The 24,771-nt window shown below is 39.4% G+C and overlaps 1 protein-coding gene across 1 annotated transcript in view; it reads left to right on the top strand.

Annotated features, from left to right (window-relative positions):
* The window catches only part of TAFA1 (TAFA chemokine like family member 1), a 463,888-nt gene that overhangs the window by 359,741 nt on the left and 79,376 nt on the right, over positions 1–24,771 (top strand). Inside the window, exon 2 of the mRNA XM_046644146.1 lies at positions 1,410–1,550. Within this exon, the coding sequence (XP_046500102.1) occupies positions 1,410–1,550 (141 nt within the window). The remainder of the gene's footprint in view (positions 1–1,409; positions 1,551–24,771) is intronic.

Here is a 24,771-nt window from a genome sequence, read left to right as displayed (position 1 = left end):
TGTGGGAGCTCTCCTGTGCATTGTGCAATGTTTAGCACCATCCCCGGCCTCCACCCACTAGATGCCAGGAGCACCCACCCTCCACCAGTAATGACCATTAAAAATGTCTGCAGACTTTGCCAAGTGTGGTGGGGAGGGAGAGCAGCAAAATCACCCCACCTCCCACGTCTGTGTTGAGAACCACTGCATTAGGCTATGTTCTCAGGACAGGTGCAGCTGTGTGTTGTCTGCCCTCCTCCCTTCTTCTCTCCCATGTTCCCTCGCTCCTCTCCTTTTTTCCACTCTTTCCCAAATGCTCACCATGGATGGGCTGGATACATATCCCTTACAGTTTATAACACAATCACTTATATATAGTGGTTGCTTAACAAATGCTTGCTGAATTTCTGCCAACTGAATCCTAAATGCCAAGAATCCTAAATGTTCTAAGCTCATTCTTGTCAAATGAAAAACATTCTTCCTGAATGCAAAAGTTGATGTTGGGTAAGGTAATTCCTGGTTTCTAGGCACTTGGAGAATCTTTTGTGTCCCTAGAGAACTGGCTTAGCTGATGTCCTGCAGGCTGGAAAGACCCACCTGCGTGCTCACCAACCCTTAGACAGACTCGGCAGTGTGCCTGTTAGAATCTAGCGGAGAGTGACAAATGTTAGGTTGCCAATAAATGTTGATGAATGCACGGCTGACCTGTAACACTTAAGCGAAACCATATGCCCAGGTCTATAATTTGAGATGCCATTTAAAGCACAGACCCATTTTCTCCAGCAATTGTTTCTATCATTTTTGGATGAGACCTGGATTTTGGAAATGACTCCCCAACTAGATTTTCTATTCAGCCCCCTTGAGAGTGGGCAGGCAGTGGGAGGGAATGCTAATTTCTGGGCAGTTTTCCTGCCTCTACAGGTTCTGTATCACTGGAGTGTCAGTTGCTTGTCATTAATGGGAGCTCAGAGAATTCTAAATGCTAAGATAACACAGGAGTGAGCTCCCAAAATATAATGCATTTAAATCAGGATTGTCTTTATTTTATGTTAGCTCCAGGCATCCACTGCTCCACTGCCTCTGAGTACATGTGGCCTGGAATTGTTGCCTTTTAAGGTCTATTCATTGGTGTTCTCGGTTGCATTTGAAGTATAATGCTATAATGCCTGTCTTCTCCAAGATTACGCATACCTTTTATATAATCTTATATACATGTATATGTATATATATATCATAAATATATATACATGTGTGTATACATATATATCACATCATATATAGTGGGAGAGAACCCATTGGTAATTATACTTCATGGAAACTATTTCTATAATTTCTCTCACTTTTCCCAACACCTCCACACATATCCCCACAGGCCTGAATGGCCACTGAGTCATTTCTAATCAGTGTCCCTGTTCCTTCTCTCTTGCCAGAAGGAGGGACATGTGAAGTGATAGCGGCACACAGATGTTGTAATAAGAATCGCATTGAGGAGCGGTCACAAACAGTAAAGTGTTCCTGTCTACCTGGGAAAGTGGCTGGAACGACAAGAAACCGACCTTCCTGTGTCGATGGTAAGTAGCTGGTTGTACATTTCTCTCTAGGCGTTCATCTAGGTGTGTACCATGCATAATATACTCTTCTATTTCATCTAAATATGGTTGAGGATAATGAACAAGGTACATGCGAATCTGGAAAGTTATACAAATGCCAGACCTGAGCATAGAGTTCGAATTCTTGTTTCTCCAGCTTTGGGATTTTCGAATGGTTTATTCTGACATTTTTCAGAGAAGATTAAGGTAAAGAAATTTTTCCAAGTCAAGAAATTTGAGAGTCTAGCTCATTTGGGAAGTGATTTTGGATTGAGGTGACAGATCATGGGGCTGGTGATAATGGTAGTAAAGTTAACAACATCTAACATTCATTCAACACATATTTTAAGAGCATTTACCATATGCCAGGCACGGCTCTGGGTGCTTCACGTACATTCATGAACAGATAGACGTGCCCTGAGTGTTCACCGTGTGCCAAGCACTGTCTTAAACACTTCTCACGCGTGATTTTATTTACTCCTCCCAACAGTCCTATGCTAGCTTTTTATTGATGTATAAAAAATTACCGCCCCCCCCCCAACCCCGAAAAAACTTAGCAGCTTTAAGCTGCAAGTATTATCTCACAGCTTCTGTGGGTCAAGAATTTAACTTAGCTGAGTGGTTCTGGCTCAGAGTCTCTCCTGTGGGAGCAGTCAAGATCTGAAGGCTTGACTGGTGCTGGAGGATGGCTCACTCACATGGCTGTGAGCAGGTGACCTCAGTTCCCTGCCACATAGACCTCTCCATAGAATCTTGGTGTCTTCACTTCATGACAGCCGCCTTCCCCTAGAGTGAGCGATCCAAGAGAACAATACAGAAGCCATGATGACCTTTTGTTTTATGATCTAACCTCAGAACTTACACTTCATTGCCTCCACAATATCCTATTGGTTATACCAGTAACCCTATCTATTCAACGTGGGAGTGGACCACAAGGGCTTGAGGACCATAAAACAGGGATCACTGGGGCAGATAGACTTTCCTTCCTGTTTTAAACATGAAGAAGCTTAGTCTTAGAAGACTTAAGTAATGTTTCATTGGTCCTTTGACTGGTAAGTTGTAGCTTGACTGACTCTTGAGCCCAGAGCAACTGACTCTAATATCAAGTCTTGGCCACTATCTTTAAAATAATTTTGTATGCTCCGTCCCACAGTGAGTCCAAGGTTTAAAGGGACCTAAAATATCTCTCCCCATCTTTATCTTTCATAATTTTAAAACCGCATGTGAGTTGATCTTCAGATTCTTCAGTAAGAAAATCAGAACTCAGAGAAGTAAGTCACTTGCTCAAGGTCACATAGCAGGAATTAGAACCTGATTCTCTTGGCACAGGGTCTCTTGTTCTTCCTTGAGTTATAGATGAGGAAGGACATCTTCTAGATTGGCTCGTGTTACTTTTTTTTAAATTTATTATGAATCATTAGGTGGTTAGAAAGAGAAACACACTCAAGCTAGACCAAGCAAAAAGGAAGCTACTTTTTAAGAAAATAGAGAAATCCGGCGAACCCAATCACGGGAAATTCAGCCAAACCTTATGGGATTCATAATTCTTCAGGCAGCTACCATCTTTTTTTCTTTATTTCTGATCTCTGTCTCCTTCATTCCCCTCTGTGTGGACTAGTTCCCTCTTCAAGCATTTTAGCTTTTCTCCCCCATAATTTAGGGACTCATGTGAGGCTTTTATTTGCATGGTGCCAACTCTGATCTCACTCAGCATCATGGTATAATCCAAATATATTGGAATCAATTCCTGTGTCTTAAATGCATTCTCTGAAAAGACTAAATATGATTGGTCCAGCTCAAGTCATCTGTCAACCTCTGCTTAATCAACCATAGCCAAAGGGACAAACTCATGTGGCGTGGACAGTTGCCTATTCTGTACCATAGAAAGGTCAAGCTTTTTTTAGAAAAAAAAAAAGATGTGAAAAAGCCAGGTTTGGAAATACACTGTGATCAGCAGTTCTCAATCAAGGCAAGTCTCAGGGGCCATTTAGCAATGTCTGAAGACATTTTGATCTAGACATTTGTTACAACTAGGGGGATGCTACTGGAATCTGGTGGATAGAAGCCAGGAATGCTGCTAAACATCCTACAATGCACAGGATAGCCCCACAACAAAGAGTTATGCAGCGCCCCATGTCAATGGAGCTGCGGTGGGGAAACCTGCACAATGATTATTTCCTTGTTCTGGATCACAGTCAAAACAGTAAGGCAACTCAAATGCAGGGAAGGCAGACAGCCAGACTAGAAAACCTGTTCCATCCTCTTTCAGGAGGAAACTCTTGGCCTTAGAAGCCAATAAACATCATAAAACCATGATGGTTTCTCATGTTCTCTGCCAAACAAAGCATTGAGTCTGTAAACTATAAATCTTCATTTTGTTTCAGTTCATTTTTTTTATCTCTAATGATCTAGAAATAGAATTGCCTTTAGGATTTGGATGCAAGACACAAAGAGCAATGCACTGTCTATGCTGGCAGAGGAGGAAATGGCATCTGGCCCTGAGTCTCTGGGAGAAGCTAAGCCACATATTGGTAATATTTTGTCTCTCGGAACAAGTTTGTTCGACTTTGGAAACTCTGAGCACTTTAATGTGGTAGTTTCAGGCAAGAGAGCTGTTAGTCTCCATCTTTCAAGCAAAAGTCAGTATATTGTATTCTTTAGCCTCAAGCTGATTATTCCTGGTTTCCATAGCGTTCCACTCCTCCAAAATCTTTGAATCCACTGGCATTTATGAGTAAGTCTATGTGTTGCTATGACCAAGAATTTTTTTATGGCTTAGATCTCTACATGCAAATTAAATATAAAGTGTAGATACAAATTAATAATTCCAGGGTAGTTATTAACATCATGAACTGTGAAATTAGACAGACATGAGCAGAATCTCAGCTGTACCAGTTACTAATAAAATGACTTTTGGCAAGTCACATTTGCTTTCTAACCTGTTTCCTCATCTGTAAAGTGGGAATAATAATTGCTTCTACTTCATAAGGTTGTGGTGAGGATTAAGGAAATCATATGTATAATGTGCTTTGCATAGTGTCTGGTTCCAGTCAAGTGTTTACAAAAGGATGGTATCTATTTCCTATTCTACTAATAAGTGTGGGTAATGCTTAGAGACAGACATTGTTTTACAAAGTTTTGTTTCATGTTAATTCAATACAGTGGCACTTTAGCGACCATCTTTTCTTAGAACTGCTTCTAACTAATTATCCTGGACATCACTAATGCTGGTAGGTCACCTTCAGGAGTGCATGTTTATTATAGGAATTGTGAAAACTACAGAAATATGTCCATACATTAAAATCACCCATGATATTGTTGCTCAGAGATTATCATTGCTTTGTAAGTAACACGTATATGTCCTTCCAGGCTTAACCCATCATTAAATAAAACTTACGTACTATGTATTTTATTGAACCGAAATGTTGTAGTACCATTTTGTCAACAGCTTATTTCATTTAACATATGATAAGCATTTCCCAACTTAATACATACGCTTCAAAAACATTATTCTTAATAGCAACATAGAATTTCAGGGGTGGATACAGCACCGTTTCTTTAACTATTTCCTCCACTTTGGCACATTTACAATGTTTTGCGCATTTTCCTTTCTCAACCTATGAATGGATAGAAGCCAGCTTCTCTCCATGACAGCAGTTGACAATCCATGCACCACTTTTGTCCTACACATATTCTGTCGTACATAATGCATTTCCTGTGGTAAGTGTTCCAATTGCTGTCATTTGCTTTACTCTGAAATTGCAGGTCAGTTGCCTTCTACGGTGTTTTCAAAAACAGAAAAGCAGCTATGATTTTAAAATAGCATATATTGGACTGTTTCAAGATTCAAAATCTGAGATCAGGTTATGTAAAATGAGATATAGATTTGGGGGTAAAATCTTAGCAGTTTATTCAAAAGTAAAGCATATGATATTTGGAGAAATTTCTAAGGAGCAAACTTTTATTTTAAAAATAATATTCTATTGCCTGATAACTAAAAACACCAAAATACACACCCAACAACTTAAATTATGGGATAGTCATTTATAAATATTTTAAAAAGCATTACACACTTGGATTTGTGCCTAACACTATTCTGAAGAAATATAAGTCATTCCATTCTAATTCACACCCTGTTGTGTTTTATTAATCATTATATAACCCAAAATGGGGTGGGAGAGAGCACCTACTCAATATCTGTGGTTGGGACCAGCTAAAAATACCATGTACAGCCTTTCTGTAATCTCTAATTACTTCCCATGCACTAAAAGTTAGAATCAAAGACTCATAAACAAGAAGATGATGACTCAAAACATAATTATTTATTTAAGGGAAGAATTTTTCCAAGCAGATGATGTAAAACAAACAAAAATAAATTTCTAGGGGGCTTCTTATTATTCTAACTGATCTATAATTGCATAAAAATAGTATCAGTCTCAAAGTTTTAAAAATAATGAGATATAATTAAATAATAATGATAACAATAATAAAAATAATGGCTTACATTTTCTTGAAGGCTTATCGTGTGCCATTCTTCCAAGTCCTTCAAATCTATACATTCATTTAATTCCAACCTGAACCCCATAATGTGTATCCTTCTATTATTTTCATTTTACCCATAAGAAAACTGAGGCAGAGATTTAATGACTTGCTCAAAATCATGTAGTCAGTAGTGGCAGAGACAGAAGGTCAGCCTGGGCTATCTGCCTCCAGGGCCTCCCATTTGTCAAGCATAGGCAAACCAGGATATAACATAAACACACATTATATTCCAAAGATTTTCTTGCAAGATACCAAAATATGTGAGTGAGAAGGGGAAGAAAGTTTAACCAGGTAGATACAGTCATGCATCACTTAACAACGGGATACGTTCTGAGAAATGCATCATTTGGCGATTTTGTTATTGTGCGAACATCACAGAGTGTACTTACACAAACCTAGATGATACAGCCTACCACACACCTAGACTATGTGGTACTAATCTTATGGGACCACCATCGTATATGCGCCTGCATGGTAGTTATGCGATGCCTGGCTGTACTGATAGAAACATCCAGTACTTTGGGCAATACCTGCCCTTTCCCTGTATGTGTCATAGAGATGATTGATTGTCCTTCCTAAGGTCATTGTTATAAAGTAATTAGAAGTGTTTTTGTAAATAATTTTTTCAGTTTTATAAGATGATTGAAGATTCATTATTTAAAGCATGGGGGAATAAAATGACTGTTTTATGGGAAAATTTTCATGCAGTTTTCTCTACTTAGGGTTTTATTTTTGTGTAATTTATGTCCATTTCTAATTTGGACAAATATGTGAAAAAAAATCATTTCAATGACTGGTTAGTAAGGGAGGTCCGTTAATGCATTGCATACTTTAGTATCACTCTAATTAAGGGAAATCTCCATGACAAGTTCATAGGCCTTTCCTTCTCAATTCAGTGTAAATTATGATCATTTCGATGACTCTAATTGCTAGAAAACTTTACCTGGTGTTCTTGTCTTCTTCAACTGGATTACCAGCCGGATGGAGCAGCAGGAACAGGCCAGCTTATATCACAGAACTTTCTAACTTTTACAGCTTTGGAAACCCCAGATGTTTTGTTTTTAAATATTACTATACAGTTAATATAATGAAAAAGTCATCATATTCCTGGCTATTTCTGTGAAGAAAAAAACTCAAACTATATCAAGACACTTTGCTCCCAACTCACATATTTAGCCTCCAAGACAAGAACACAGAGGCAGAAAGAAATATACACAAAGACTCATTCCCCGGAAGACAGACAGAGTTACAGGGAAAGAGACAGACAGGAAGATAGAGGGACATACAAAGAAAGACATGAAGGAGAGATTAGAAAGAAAGTGTGATAAAGGAGAGAAATAAGTCAATAGACGCTTAGAAAGAATATTAGAACATCTGTCCATACAATGGCTTGATTCATTTTTCCGAACAATTGTTTGTATTGTCTCACAGTTTATCAATAATTTTAACAAAATAAAATCTTTTTGTTAGATTGAGACTTTAGATTTTTTTTTCAAGTTATATTATATTAGATTCCAGATCCAGAATCTCTGCAAAAATTGCTTCTGGAGACTGCTTCTTTGGAAAATACATGATAAAATTTTCTTGATTACATACCATCATATTCTGTAGAGATAGCTGTGGTAGAGAAAGATGTCTGAGAGTTGAAGGAAATTTGAAATTTAGCACCAGTTTTCTGTAGAATAGCATGAAATATATATAAGAAGGACTGCATGTAATAGCCCATTCTTAGCCTTCTAGAACATGATACCATATTAAAGGCTCTGATAAGTTCTGTAGATAAGAAACTTGTTGAACTTTAACCCAGTATTTTCCAAACATTTTTGACCACAGAACCTTTTTCTATGTAACACTTATTCACAGTTTTTAGACCCAATGTTCCGTGAAATGGACTTAGGGTCATGCTGGTATAAACCATATAGACTGTGCTTTTGTTTTTATTTCTAAGAATGTTTTTTAGGTTTTCCAAGACCAAATGATAATTCCTATGCCCATAGCTCAATGTTTTTCCTAAGACTGGCTGACCACACACTGTACAACGAGTCCCAGTAGTAAGGTGATTTATAATATCTCAATGACATGTCAGGCTCAACTGGAGTTTGGAAATCATCTAGGGACCTTCCAGAGAAAATGTAGTATGAAAAAAACTGAAGCCCTTATTTTATTCACAAATATTAAACATTTTAGGAGACAGGGAGGATGACCTACTTTGGTTCCACCATTTGTTACGTGTCGTCCACACACAATGCAATACCAAGATAATGAACTGCTGTGGTGGATCAGGGATGCATGCCCCAGCAGCAGTCTGTGCTCCCTTCATTACTGTCTCTGTTTGAAACTTGCCTTGTTCTTTCAAGTCAGACTCTAGCTTTTTTAATAGATGGAATGCTGAGCTCTGTTGGCTTCATCAGGAGGCATTTCTGAAAAGAGATTCCATTGTTCTTTTTAGAAAAGGGTCTTCTGTGGCATCATTACTAAAACTGAGGCATTTCCAGGCAAAACTTCTAAATTATATGTAAATTTTCTTTTGCTCCCCTACTTGGCATCTAATCCTGCCCAGGTATGTGAGGATCCAAGTCTGCGTTAGTAAGAGGAATGAGAGGAGGGATGCACAAGAGCTGACAAAGCTTTTTATACTGTCTAATAAAAGGTCTGTCTCTGTATTTTTCATGAATTCAGTCTTCAGATATGCCCCTACTTCTAAGAGTAAATATCATTTTGTTTGTTTGTTTGTTTAGTTTAAAGCAGCAGTTGCCAACTGACAACCCACTGGCTGAAACCATCCTCAAACCCATTCCTTAGGTTGGAAGAGTAATGGGAAAATTGACTTTGTGTGCCTTTGGATGGGATACTCCACTTTCCCACAGGCCTCACCACTCCCTATTATAACATCTGCCTCTGGCACATAGATGTTACCTGCCTGATCTCTGAAGACAGTGCAATGTAAGGCTCCTGGCTCATAGAATCATTTCTCTACTATTCTCAAGTTAATAAGCAAATTAATTTTTTGGAAAAAAATTTGTCCTTTGATATAAAAGTAATATACATAACCTGGTGTAAATAGAAATGTATGTATACAAAAACAGCAAAGAAAGGAAAAAAGAGTAATCCTCCTTCTCCTCCCCTTTCACATCTTGAATGCCAGAAGGAACAATTTCTGCCAGATTTCTGTGCCTCCTTACAGAAAATATCAGTGTACATGCAGCCCTATGGATACACACACATAAAACTTGATAAATCAAAATGGTGTCATGTTATAAAAAATGATCTGAACCTGTATTTTTTAGCAAAAGGAAATATCTTAAATAGTTCACTCTTTCAGCAAAAGCTTGGCTGGTAAACATAGGGAAAATGCTCAATATCACTCAAATGAAGGAATGTAAATTAAACACTGAAGCGTAATGTTTCATCAATCAAATAGGCAGAGATGAAAGTTTGGTAATACCCAGTATTAAGGAGGGAGGAGAGAAAAACTACATATAAATCATACTCAGTGATAAAAGGCTTACAAACTCAATTAGTTACCCACTTTTCTTTATTTTGGTTCACCAAAAGGGAAAATGATAAATAGGAAATTTTGTAAGGGGACTGGATGTTTGGGGACTATGATACAAATTACATGCATTGTAATGGCTTGCAGCATTTTTATTTAGTAATAGTTCTTGGACGTACATTTCCCTGCTTTGCCTCAACAGGATCAGGTTCATGAAGCTGGGTATCATCTAAGAAATCTTCTAAGGATTTTGATGTCATTTCAGTGAGAAAACTATATACGAAAGTGTATTTAGTGCAAATACTTTGACCTAAATATGAGAAGTCCCATTGTAAAGCCTGTCTCTGCCACTTGGGAGGCACAAATTTCTCTGCACAAATATTTGTCATGGTTTGTATGTTGTGTGTGTGTAATCATGGTATAACATACTCGAAATCCTTGCCATTTATCTAGTTAGGATGTTCTTGGTTACACAGAATTCCAAATTCATCAACAAGAAAATTTCCCTAAAGTAGCTCGAAAGTGTTATTTATTTCCAAAGAGCTCAGGTGTTTTCAGAGACATTTTCTTGTCTGATATGAGAGCACTTTTAATCAATTTTTTTTTCAGAAAGGGGGAAAAAATGTTGTTCTAAATCTAAGAAGTCAGCTCCTCATCCCTCTAGCTTGGCTCCAGCCTAGATAAGGCAAGATTTTAGGGTCCTGTGTTATTAAAGTGCTGTCCATACGAATAATGAGCAAGGCTTGTGAATTATTTCACACTTCTAGGAAAATCTATAATCCTGTCCTTCTGCAACAGCAGTGGAAGCTGCTGAGGATATTGGTACATTTCTATGTGGAAGATTCTGATAACTTTATCTAAGGAAGTGGTAAACTATGTCCCCTTCTGAGGCTGATGTAGAAATTTATGCAGATGAATAATATTTGGAAAAATTAATGATGTGTTCCTCCATCCTCTCAAGCTCCTTGAATTTTTGAGGCCCAACCCCCAGCCCAAACAAGACATGAATCACCCACTAACCAGAGAACAGAGGACCAAATATTTGGTGTTTAAGTTCAAAAGCCATTCAGAGACTCAGATAGAAGATTGAAGAGTTATTTTCTTCCTGCCCCCAGACTAATATGATTGCCAAAGCCTGAGGGAGGGGGAGAAAGGGCCACATGGGTAGAAGAAATGAGGTCCACTGAGCAAAAGCTTTCTACCACTGCTACCAGAGAGCTGTGTCACCATCTATAGACCGCCCCCCCCCTCCAGCTGCCAACCAAGAGAATACCATACATGATAGCTCAACACACTCTTTTCATGTCCTTTTGGTTGCCTTCCAGAGAAGGCTATGCATGAACAGGACCTAGCATGTTGGGCACTGATTGTCCAACAGGAGTTATAATCTCCAGTGTCCTAAGGTCTCCTTAGCCTTCCACCCTGCAGAGGTGACCTCCAGGATGTTTATAAACCCAAGGAAGCAAGAGAAGGGACCTGGGCTCCTTAATGAGCAGGGTGGACATAGAGAGGAAATTTCATGCACCAACTACACAAGACCAAATAGAGTCAAGATGTCCAATTGAGCTAAGACATTGGTAGGATACTCTCACCTTCTCCAACCCACCTATTTCACTTCTATTCCCTGATATTGTTTGGTATTTTCAGTATCGCATCATTGAAATAATTGAATGGCAAAATTCAGTGAAGTAAAATTCAATATCAACTCATATTACTTAGGCTGGTCAAATGATTGGGTGATTAACCAGCCACTCATTCAAAGAAAAGTCACATTCCTTCAAGTTTAGAATCTCCTACATGTGCTAGCTTCGAAGTTGTCATTCATCATCTCTGTTGTTACTACATAACAATTTTTGTCTTATGCTGAGTACCTCATCCCTTAATGTTCTGCAGGGTGCAAGAAACCTAAAGCCCCTCAATACTAGCTAAAGTGAAAAGAGAAGTTATTGTAAGAATATACTGGGGTCATGGAATCCAAGAGCAGATACTGCTCTATAGCAGGCCTCAAGGCAGCCAAAACTGAGCCCAGCCGTGTGTGTTCACCACAGCTCTGTCTTGCAGACAGTGTCATCTTTCATCTTGAGCTGTTTCTGGATATCTGCCTCATTCTCCTTTCTCTGCAAAGTAGGGTGGTTAAATCTGTCTCTGTCAGGTAGCAATGGTCTTCACAACTATATGGAACACTAGTTATAGTGCTAATTTTAAACTGCTAACTGTACTGGTTCATAATTACTGAGTCCTTACTATGTCCCAAATCCTGTGTGTTGCATGTAGTGCTTTAGATAATTCTCACAATAGCCACCTTATAAGATAGGTACTGTTATATCCCCATTTTATAAAGGAGCAACCTGACGCCTTAGAGAAGTTAAACCATTTCTTCCAGGACATGGTAGCAGTAGGTCTGGGACCCCAAATGAGGAACTGCTAGAAATGATGGGTAGGAGACAGCATCAGAAGCACAGGTAGGAAAAGTTCAGAGTACCTGCTTACTTCTTGTATTCCTTTCCTCGGAGAATGACAACGCTATTCAGGCAGGCTAGACTCTTACTTAACCGTCTCCTCCAACACACACACCATCATCATTCATGTCCCATATATCTCAAATCCATCAATTTCTCTGTATTCTCTAATTTCAGTACTGCCATAATCTGTCCTCTTGTCTTGACTCTAATTAATCCCTCTGATTAAAATGTGCCCTCAACACTCCTTCCCCACCCCATCTGACTCTGACATCATTATCCAAATTATATCACCAACTCCAGAGGTCCTCCCTCAAACCACCATACCCAAAGCTAGTAGATGCCCTCCTCTGCATCCCTGAAACATCCCATACCACGTTTATCATAACTTGCCATAATGTATTATAATCTTTTGTTGACTTATGATCTCCTCTCCTAGAGAGACTCGCCCATTCATTCATTCATTCAACAGTTATTTTTGGAGTGTTGACTGTGTGTGACGAATCATGCCAAACACTTGATCATATAATGTTGAACAAGGATAGGCCCTTGCTTTCATGGAGACTGCAGTCCAGCAGGGAAGAGAGACCTTAATCTAACCAGATGTGAAAAGGTACAAGTAGAATCTTGTACCTTCAGAAAGAATAGAATTCAGTTCTTGGAAAGGTGGTACTAACAATGAATATAAAGAAGCCTGGGAAACTGAGACTTCTGTGAAGAAGTGACAAGAGGTCTGAGATGTGAGATATGACTCAAGCTCATTGGGGGAAGAGCATTCCAGGCAGAGAACAACATGGGCCAAAGCTTTGGGTTTTGATCAAGAACTCCAGAGAAAACCATTGTGGCTGAAACCCAGAGAACAATAAGACCCCATGTGAGAGGAGGCTGAAAAGATAGGTGGGACCAAACATTTGTGTGATAATTGAGCTGTATACCTCTAGTTCCTAATATGTTTCCTAAAACTGAGATGTGTTCATCAAACACTTAGAGAAGGCAGCAATGCAGGATGTGCTGTGGGAAACTGGATGGTAAATCAACCTGGAATTTTGTGAGGAGAGAGCATTGGAGCCCCTCTACAGAGACAAAATCTCCCTGTATAGTGTCTGACAATAGTTTTCAAAACCTCTATGCTAACACTTCAGACAACACCAAAGCAAAGCAAATCAAATTGTCATTTTGATATCACTGCCTTCCGCTTACACCGTTATCCATACGATCACTGTCACCTGAGTGTCTCACACTGTTTCTAGTCTCAGCCACCCTCACTGCTGTGAAGAATCGTCACAACCACCCCCAAATCAAACAAACAAAATCTTCTGATAGGAAATTTAAGTCACTGATTTTCAATTCTACTGTCTGACTTTAGAAAAAAAATTTTACTAGTAGGTTCTTTATACATGGAAGGGTCTCAGGGTAAAGGGCTTATAACATGGGTATATATTTAAACATAGTGGATAACTATAGGCTCATGGCAGTTTATTTTCTTCCTGATTAACATATAGCCTCCTTGACTTCAAATCATGTCTTTATGAATTGACAAGGCCGTGTTCTATGTAGCCAAAAAAAAAGGCCTCCATAACACTAATACCAAAGAATGCCTGACCAACCCATTCCTGAAATCCGGGGTAGTGTGTAAAATTCAAACGGGTGTGCAGGCATTAGATGAGTCTATTTTGTAAAGAAGGAGATAATGGAAAAATGGTTGTTTCTCACATTACCAAGTCCTGCTCCCTTCAAAATCTTCAAGCATGTGAGTTTGAGAAGCAAAGTAGTAAAGCCACATTTACACTATATAAATTCTCTACTGTATTTAACAGCCCATGTAGAAAAATTATTATACTAACTACAGGAACTGAGAGTTGTTGAACACTATGTATCTGGTGCTCCACTGAGAATGTCACCAGCATTTTCACATCTAATCTTTACAACAACACATGAGATCGGTACTGTTATTATTATCCCCACTATACTGATAAGGAAATTGAGGCTCAAAATGAGAAAGGACTTGTTGAAGATCACCCAGCTACCAGACTGTAGAGCCAGGATTCAATCTTAGCAGTCTGATAGCAGCATCCGTGTAAGAAGTTAAGGTTGCATTTGTTTCCAAACAGACAAGTGGAAAATTTCTATGGCAATATGGAGTCGCTGTAGCTTGGGTTTCAAATTTGGTTTTGCCACTGATTAGTCACGTGTCCTTCAGCATGTTATTCTCCCAGAGCTGCAGTTTCCTCATCTGTGAAAAGGGAATGAAAAGAGTGTGACATCAAAGAGTTGATGAGAATATTAAATGAGAAAATTCATATAAACCACAAATTTGTGATTCAACCTCCAGGCATACAGTGAGTCCTCAATTATATTAGCTATAATAAACTCATTGTTATTTTAAGAAAACAATACTAAATTTATACTTTTATTAACAAGGGCATTTCTAGATTTTGAGATAAGAAACCCTGAGTTAGAACCGTTACAATTTTGATTGTAACACGTAGCCCTTTATGGCTCTTCTTCATTTGATTACCTCCAACCACAAAACAAGGCTTTTAAGCTTCTAAAACTGTGTGCAGGGAAACAAAAACAGATTGGATCATGATATAGAAGCCAGTCTCCAGTGAAGCATGAAGAGAGAGGACAATTTGAATGTGCTGTGCTTGTTCTCCATCCGTAAGTGAAGATATTGAGGACATTCTCTTCTAATCCCAAACCAAGGAAGAGAAGACACTCATTTTCTGAGTGCCTATTGGTCCATACAAGCAGCTCTGAGATTAAAGATCTCGTATGCATGATGGATTTCAGAAAGCAATATGGAGTGTGCATTTCCTCGAAGATTGGGTTCGTTAGGTGCAGACTAACTTACTCCTGGCGTTGGTCTTCTCTCAGCCCTCAAACAAAGGCTGCTTTTCTCTTCTCACTATAGTGACTCTCCCTAAGTGACTTCATTCATTCCTTCTCATGACTTCAGAGAGCCATATAGTGCCTATCTAACCTAATCCATTTTTCCAAACTTTGTTCAGATAACTATTAGATATCTCCACTTGGATTTCTTAAAGACATCCAAATTCATTATGCTCAAAATGGAAAACACGTTCCTACCCACCTGGCAACACAAGCGTGGTTCCCACATCAGTAAATGGCATCTGCATTGCAATGGACTGATGTTTATGTCCCCACAAAATTCATATGTTGAAATCCTAGCTCCGAAGGTGACAGTTTTAGATGTGGGGCCTTTGGGAATTAATTAGGTCATGAGGGTAGAGCGCTCATGAATGGGATTAGTGCTCTTATAAAAGGGCCCCCAGAGGTCTCTCTAGCCCTCTTTCTGCCATGTGAGGATATAATGAAAAGTTGGCAGTCTGCAGCCTGGAAGAGGGCCTTCACCAGAACCTGACCACCCTGGCACCCTGATCTTGGACTTCCAGCCTCCAAAACTGTAAGAAATGAATTTCTACTGTTTATAAGACACCCAGTCTACGGCATTTCATTATAGCAGCCTGAAAGGATTGAGACATGCATCCGCTCCTTATTCAAGCCAGTCTCTTGGGAAACACCTTTTCCTTTTCTCACTTCCTCATGGCCCACATCCATTCTATCAGCCTTCCTTGATTCTACTGCCTAACCATCTCTCCAGCTTTTCCCTTTTATCCTTTCCCACTTCCAGCAACCAAACTCAGGCCATTGTCATCCCTTGCCTTGATTACTGAAAGATCTTGCTTCTATTGTCTGAAGCCTTCATTATACACGGCGTCCAGAAACTAATCTAATTCCTCCTGAGGTATGCTGCTGGCTTGTTTTGTTCTTCCCTTTTTGTAATGTAATTCCTACCTTAAATTACATTTCAGTACTATTTTCACTGCTGTACAACAGATGCTACATGAAGGTCTTGTTCACGGCTGTACTCCAGTGCCCAGCACAACACCTGGCATAGATGCTCAGATGATTCATGCCTTTTGCACCCAGGTAGTGGAATCGACAGATTTACGTTCCAATCTCAGCTCTACTATGACCCTAAACCTCAGTTTCCACATCTGAAAAGAGGAATTATATAAAGACAGCTTCACAATGTGATCACGAGGATTATTTGAGGAAATGCATGTAGAACGTTTAGAACAGAATTAGCTGTCAACAAACATTAGCTCTAAGAGTTGAGAGGATTGGTATGGGCTCAATATTCGGTGGACCATCTCTGGGGCTCTCTACTCTTAATATGGAGAAACACAGACAACACAGCAGCAACTCCCAGACTTACACTGAGTATGTGTTGTTCATCCATAACAGGACATTCTTGGGCCTGAGTATTCTACAAATTCAACAGAACTAGTATACTCCTGCAATTTTCCTCCATGGAGAAAGCAGAGGAAAGATGAGGTCCTTGTACTGGATAGGGCCCACTAAAAGCCAGGGGCTTTTTTAACTTTATAGAGGGGATAATAATCCTTATCAACAAAATTAAATTAACTCTTTTAAACATTTATATAACCTGAAATAAATGAACTTGGGTTTTTATATTGTGTTACTTTTAAGTTGCTGGTGTTCTGTGCTGTGGTCGCTTGGGGCTGGTATGGACTAAGTTAGTTTTTGCAGCAATTAGAGGACTATTCTGTGGAAGGTTTGTCTGTCCTGTGCCTCTGTAGTTTATCTTAATGCAGCCTCTTCTAGCTACAAGCTTGTTACAGCAACGCTCATTAAAAGACAATGTAAATATTCTCTTGGTTGCTACTTACAAGAAATGGTGTATAAACAGATTCATCCATAGAAATTCATTAGATCCTGCACTGAAAATGGCTGTTTTAAAGTACACTAAAGAGCTTGACACTACTTACCCCTTTCCATGGGTTCATATACCAAGAACTTTTTATTCCATTTTAACGTAAACAAAAAAGAAGAGATCAAACAGAAGTACATTCTACCCCTGACTGTTTCTGATGTTCCAGGTGGAAATAAAACATATAAAGATGAAGCTTATGCAGAACTTTTGATCAAAGGTAGAATTATTCAATATCAATGATTATTCAGATGGGTAAATACTACAAATGGCCTTGCAGCCTGCTAACTGATAGAATTTTGGTATATTTTTCAAAGTCAACGTCATTTGTTTAAAACCTGTCAATTTTGAGGATTTCATCTTGCAGGATCTGTAGAATTCAAGAGAAGACTGTCTAAAACTACTTCTGTGAAAACCAAAAGTGATACATAAACTGGCCCAAGAAAATGCCCAAATCAGAAGATTCATTCCACAAATCCTGACTCATTCTGATTCCACAAATACTGACTCCGATGCTGAGCATCAGTGATAGAGTGACCAAGAGGACAAAGTTCCTGCTTTAATAATTGTGAGGTCCAGGGGAGACGACAGTAAATGGGTGATTTCAAAATTGTGTGATTTGTGCTGTGATGGGGATTAGCCCAGGATGCCCTGAGAGCAGAGGTGAAGGTGTTAATCCATGGTAGGGAAGGGCTCTGGATGGCTTCCCAGCAGAATTAACATCCAAACTGAGATCCTAAGTATCCAGATAAATGATGCGATAGAATGTTTAAAGCAGAAGGAAGAGTATATGCAAAAGTCCAGAATCAAGAAGGAGCCAGATGAATCCAAGGAACTGAAAGATGTTCAGTGTGCTTGGGGAGAGAAGAGCATGGGATAGGTCTGGAAAGAGGTGAGACCGAAGTGGTCACTTGGGTGAGCTCATACAGCACCCTGCTGGCCATGGTGAGGCATTGGAACTCTGTCCAAAAGCAATGGAGTCAGGCACTAAAGTTGATTTCCTGCTGATACGTGACATGGTTAGATTTCTCTTACAGTCTATCACCACCTAGCAAAAGAATTAAAGAAATTGCTTCTACTATAACTGCTATTCACTATACTTAGGTCCATACTTCTAACCCATACAGAGAACAAACCCAAGAAATGCCAGAAAGAATGCAGGTCAATTCTCATATTTAGGTCAATGCTCAGTCAGCAAAGGTATATCACAGGTTTGCTAGCAAAAACTTAAAGTGAAGATTATGCAAGAAGAAGTGCCTCCCAGAGGAAATCCTAGCATCTCATTGGCCGTATGAAGGGAAAGCCCCTCATGTGCACATTCAGGGGGTCTTGGATGAGATGCCAAAGTTCTTCAGGAAAACTTTTGGCAATGCATCAAGATCACTATGGCAAGGGGAAAGTTAATTCCACTTAGGGAGAAAAAGTGAGAAGAACTGGAATTAAGATGTCTTAACCATGGAAAGAGGAAATACTTCACACTAGGAAGATTGAAGAGTACAATCAATCTCCACCTAGACACACATTAGAATCACCTAGAGAGGTCCTAAAAATGTCAATGTCTTGACCACACCCCTAGGAATTTTTACTTAATTAGGCTAGGATGAAGCCTGGCCTTTTGTATTTATCAAAAGCTTCATGAGAAATTCTAAGTGATTCAACAACCAAAGGTGTAGTGGCCAAAAGTATGGGCTGGGGAGTGAGGCAGTGTGAGTTGGAATTCCAGCTCTTTCTGGAAACAGAATTACTTTTGCTCTTTTACTTTTTCATTTGTAAACATTCCATAAAGCATTAATCGTGGCTTATATGGATATATCCAGCACAGCAAGATGGACATAAAATGCAATATAGACATGAAAGGAATTTAGGTCTTACTCCTCTGCCCTCAGTTCCCTCATTTGTAAAATGGGAAAAATAATAGTATCTACCTGATAGGATCAATGTAAGGATTAAAGGAGTTAACAAGTAAAGTGATTTACAAATACCTGGCAGAGAAGTGCCCCATAAATGTAAGCTATTGTTCTTAACTCAGATGCAGTTAATAGGAGAAACAAAGACAGAGAGATGGAAATCACAAAGCATGTTCGAGGGCACCAATTAGCTTGGCTGGTGCCTTGGGGAGCACAGGCATATCTTGGAAATACTGTGGGCTCAGTCGCAGACCACCAAAATAAAGCGAATATCACAGTAAAGTGAGTCACACGAGTTTTTTGGTTTCCCAGTTATGTTTATGTTTACATAAAAGTTATATTTACACTATACTGTAGTCTATTAAGTGTGCAATAGCATCATGTCTAAAAAAAGTGTACATAGCTTAATTTAAAAAAACTTTATTGCTAAAAAATGCTAACCATCATCTGAGCCTTCAGAGTCGTAATTTTTACTGGCGAAAGATCTCGCCTCAATGTTATTGGCTGCTGACTAGTCAACGTGGCAGTTGCTGAAGGTTGAGGTGGCTGTGGCAATTTCTTAAAATAAGACAACAATACAGTTTGCCACATCGAGAGATTCTTCCTTTCATGAATGATTTCTCTGTTGAACAATGAATATCTCACGAGCGATGATGCTGTTTGATAGCATTTTACCACAGTAGAACTTCTTTCAAAATTGGAGTTAATTTTCTCAAACCCTGCCACTGCTTTATCAACTAAGTTTATGTGATATTCTAAATCCTTTGTTGTCATTTCAACAATTTTGACAGCATCTCCAGCAGGAGTAGTTTCTGTATCAAGAAAACGCTTTCTTTGCTCATCCATAAGAAGTAAGTCCTGATCTGGTAAAGTTTTATCATGAGATTGCAGCAATTCAGGCTCCACTTCTTAGCTATCTTCTTCCTTCCACCACATCTGCAATTACTTCCTCCACTGAAGTCTTGAACCCCTCAAAGTCATCCATGAGGATTGGAATAAATTTCTTCCAAACTCCTGTTAACATTGATATTTTGATCTCTTCCCATAAATCACGAATGTTCTTAATGGGCATCAAGATGGTGAATCCTTTCCAGAAGCTTTTCAATTGACTTTGCCCAGATGCATCAAAGGAATCACTATCTCTGGCAGCTATAGCCTTACGAAATATATTCCTTACCTAATAAAACTTGAAAGTCTAAACGACTCCTTGATCCATGGGCTGCAGAATGGGTGTTGTGTTAGCAGGCACTAAAACAACATTAATCTCATTGTAAATCTCCATCAGAGCTCTTGGATGACCAGGTGCATTGTCATGAGCAGTAATATTTTGAAAAGTATTTTTGTTTCTGAGCAGAAAGTCTCAACATTGGGCTTAAAATATTCAGTAAACCATATTGTAAACAGATGTGCTGTCATCCAGGCTTTGTTGTTCCCTTTGTAAAGCATAGACAGAATATTAGCATAATTCTTAAGGGCCCTAGGATTTTCAGAATGGTAAATGAGCATTGGCTTCAACTTAAAGTCAGCAAGTGCATTAGCCCCTAACAAGAGAGTCAGTCTGTCATTTGAAGCGTTGAAGCCAGGCATTGACTTCTCCTCTCTTGCTGTGAAAGTCCTAGATGGCATCTTATCCCAATAGAAGGCTGTCTCATCTGCATTGAAAAAATCTACTGTTTAGTGTAGCTGCCTTCAGCAACGATCTTAGCTAGATCTTCTGGATAGCTTGCTGCAGCTTCTACACCAGCACTTGCTGCTTCACCTTGCCCTTTTATGTTATGGAGAAGGCTTCTTTCCTTAAAATTCATGAACCAACCTCTGCTAGCTTCAAACTTTTCTTCTGCAGCTTCCTCACCTCTCTCAGCCTTCACAGAATTGAAGAGAGTTAGGGCCTTGTTCTGGATTAGGCTTTGGCTTAAGGGAATGTTATGGCTGGTTTGATCTTCTACCCAGACCACTAAAACTTTCTTCATATCAGCAATAAGGCCATTACGCATTCTTATCGTTCGTGGGTTCACTGAAGTAATACCTTTAATTTCCTTCAATAACTTTTCCTTTGCATTCACAGCCCAGCTAACTGTTTGGCACAAGAGGCCTAGCTTTCAGCCTATCTCAGCTTTCAACATGCCTTCCTCAGTAAGCTTAATCATTTCTAGCTTTTGATTTAAAGTGAGAGACGTGCGACTCTTCCTTTCACTTGAACACTTAGAGGTCATTGTAGGGTTATTAATTGGCCTAATTTTAGTATTGTTTTGTCTTAGAGAATAGGGAGGCCTGAGGAGAGGGTGAGAGATGGGAGAATGGCCTATTGGTGGAGCAGTCAGAACACACATGACATTTATCTATAAAGTTTACCGTCTTATATGGGTGTGGTTCCTGGCACCTCAAACAGTTACAATAGTAACATCAAAGTTCACTGATTGCAGATCACCATAACAAATAAAATAATAACGAAAAAGTCTGAAATACTGCAAGAATTACCAAAATGTAACACAGAGACATGAAGTGAGCAAATGCTGTTGGAAAAAATGGCACTGATAGACTTGCTCAAGGCAGGGTTGTCACTAACCTTCAATTTGTAAAAAACGCAACATCTCCAAAGAACAATCAAGCGAAGTACAATAAAACAAGGTACGCCTGTAATAGGAAAAAGCATTTAGAAAGGCCACTTGGGGCCAAATTGCCTTCTTGAGTTCCAGACTAATGTTTAAATTTGAGCAAGTGTTCATTAATTGATCATCTAATAACATATACTGCAAATGTGAGGCAAGCAGATGTATATTGTACAAAATAGAATAAATTAAAGGATTGATCATGATCCATTCCAAAACTTGAGCTCTGGTTTGAATTTAACACAAATGTGGAACCAACAGACGTCTCTGTGAAAAGCTGAGATTAAATCAGCACAGAGCTTCAAGAATGAACAGCGAATCACTGGGTATTAATAATCCCCGGTGCTCAGGGAGACAGATGCTCATCTTTGTGACACCTTGACTCTCTCATTCACAGATCAAGCCAACTTCGCTTCTCTTATTCAGATTTGGCCCACTTTATTAGGAACCTCTAAAGCGTGCCTAAGTTGTTTCTGTTCTTTTCATTTTTCATTTATAAATATTCTGAAAAAGATTAAAGGTAACTTATATGGATCTATCCAAGACAGGAGGGAAGGATAAAATATAATATGGACAGGAAAGAAGTCAGGATACAGGGAAAACGAGGGTAGGAGACTTAAGAGGAGGCTTAGATAGCAGTGAACATACCAAGGGAAGGCCACGTGGGCCATAAATACGCCAGCAGTGGGCCACAAATTCACGTTAAGCCTTCTAACAGGGTGGAAAGGAGGAAACAAGATTGGTTACAAGCTTCAGAAGGCTCCCAGCTTAATCCAGGCAATCGCTTAGGAGAGAAATAGCTATTCTTGGAATAGTGCTAGAGAGAAGTATCTCCAGGTTTAAGTAGAGAGGATATTGTGTAGAATAGTAATATCGTCATCGCATCCCAACACTCATGACACACAGTGGCTGCTAATACGTATTTAGAATGTGAATGGAAGAAGAAAGGAAGTGGGGAGGGGGTCCTGTACCATAGATCCCCAAATTTCTGGGATTCTTTGCTAACATTCCTCAGAGTGGGCTGATGGCCTCCTGCAATTCAATGAAAGAAATTCTAGAGCTTATATATGCAAAATGACCCCGTGCAGGTGTCAGTGCTCAGCTAGTCTGATGAAACCAGTTAGATTTTTAGGACCTAGAGAAGGGAATATATTAAGTATGCCACAGGTAATCTTTCCTAATGACTGTTTCTATCCACCAGGCATCTGAGAAGGATTGAGGAGCAATAATTTGATGTTATTCCCCTGTATAACTCCAGCTGCTTGATTCAGTGGCTTAATATGATAGAAATTTACTTCTCACTCACATAAAAACTGATTTGCGTGTGCCTGAACAGCACGTGGCTCTCCTCCACATGGTGATGCAGGAAGCCTCCGTCCTGTATTGTGGCTCTGTCATGTACGGCTTCTGGGGGCATCACATCAAGTGGCAGGCAGTGGAGAAGGCCCACCTACTTCTCACCTACCTTGATCCAGAAATGGCCCACATTATTTCTACTCACATTGCATTGGTGAGAGTCCCGCCTTGTTTCAAGGGAGCTGGAAAATAGAGTCTCTGGCAAGGCAGCCCCGTCACATCCTTCCTCTATGAGATAAGAACGTGGAGCTCTGGAAGACAGCTGGCTGTCTCTTCCACAATACTTATCTCCTGCCATCAAATTTCTTCCCGTACACAGAGCACACCCTTCCCCTCACCGAAAGAGACAGCCCAAAGTCCAGAGTCTCCAGCTCATCATTAGTTTCTTCATCAGATCTAGATGAGATTCCTCCTCACAGTCTGGCCTCCTAGAAAGCACAACATGAGTGATCTGTCCCTCACTCCACCCCCATGCCAAGTATATAAGTGTTGGAATAGGAACAGAATCAATCAAAAACCTCCTTTTCAGAGGAGAGAAGAAAGACAAAGAAACAGAAGTCACCGTTTGCTAACAGTCTGAAATCCTGCCTGGTGGGCTTGTAGGGACCCCTGCCCTGGTAGTGAGGAGGAACTCCCTGGTCCATCCCATCCATCGCCCTGCCTCTGCCCTCTGGCAGGTGTTCCTTGTCCATCATCCTCCATGGACTCACCTGAAGGGAGTGTCAGGCAATGTGCCCTTCTTGGGGCTCTACAGCTTTCATAGCATCCTTCTTATTCACACTAATGTGGGAGCCCAAGGCTTGTTTTAAACTCAAATAGGTAAATGCCTTTTTTTTTTTAAATCTGAGCTTGTTGTTGTTGAGGCAACATAGTTCCCTCAAATGCTCAGAAGGTTTCTGATCTATTTTTTTCCCCATGACATCTACCCACCAGTGATCACTTCCAATGTTATTTCCTAGAAACAATTCTCATCTGCTCTATTTCTTTGCTTCTCACCCTCATGTGACACACATTCTTTCCACTCACATGCCATTGGCCAGGAGTAGTCATATGACCCCTCCTAAAGGAAGGGAGCCTGGGAAATGTAGTCCTTGTCTGGCCTTTCCAGTAACAATGCTACACATGGAAGAGAGTGACCATTGAACTATGTCTCCCTAAGACTCTGCAGGAATATGAGTGTTCTGCTATATACGTGTAATACAAAATGCTACTATCGCTAACTCTTCTTTTAATTAAGACAGATCTGGGTTCAAATTCCACCTTTACCATTTGCAGTCCCTAGAATCTCAAGGGTTACACTACCTCTTCTGGATATCACATTTTGTTATGCATAAAATATTCATAGCAGCATCTATTTCACAAGGATGTTTTATTGAATGACATGTTTAAATGATGTATTTATCTAACCAATGACTATTCAGTAATTTAAAATGAGTGTGAACAGTTATCTTGATAATTATAGCCACTATCTATGTTTAGCTTTTGTAGTAATCCAATGATAATTAGATAAGACTTGGACACACTGATATTTACATCTTTAAGGCATTTCATGCTTTATAAACTTTGCATTTTGAGTATTTTATTTCTTTTATTGCAAAACTAGCTGATTTACTAAGACACTTGATTAGCAGATTATATATAATACATTGTCTATGTCTGCCATTTTTAATTTTGCATTTTGTGAAAGCGATATCAACAACTCCAATCCAGTTGGAAGAAAATCTGACTGCACACCAACCAGTGCATAATTTGATCCAAATTTGTGTGGTGGTAAGATGTGCACCTTTTTAGAATTTGGCACCAAAGGATTATCTGCTTTACAAGATTCTTATTTTAATCAGTCAACAGATGAACAAATGATCTATGCAATGAAGTATAGGCAAACAAATTTTCTCTGAGGAATTCTCCGTGGATAATTTATATTGAACAAATATATAAAAACCAATGCAGTTGCAGACATTAAAATTAGCATTCAGCATAAAAAGTTTTTGAAGTGAGTTCCTGCTGTAAACTGGGCAGGAGGGAATTCGACTTGGATCAAACATATGATCACTTAGGCTAAAGCAGTGGTGTTCATG

The sequence above is a fragment of the Equus quagga genome, chromosome 1 (genome assembly GCF_021613505.1).
Source record: "Equus quagga isolate Etosha38 chromosome 1, UCLA_HA_Equagga_1.0, whole genome shotgun sequence".
NCBI classification, from domain to species: Eukaryota; Metazoa; Chordata; class Mammalia; order Perissodactyla; family Equidae; genus Equus; species Equus quagga.
Note: the sequence above shows the minus strand (reverse complement) of the source record. Positions and strands in the feature narration are given on the sequence as shown.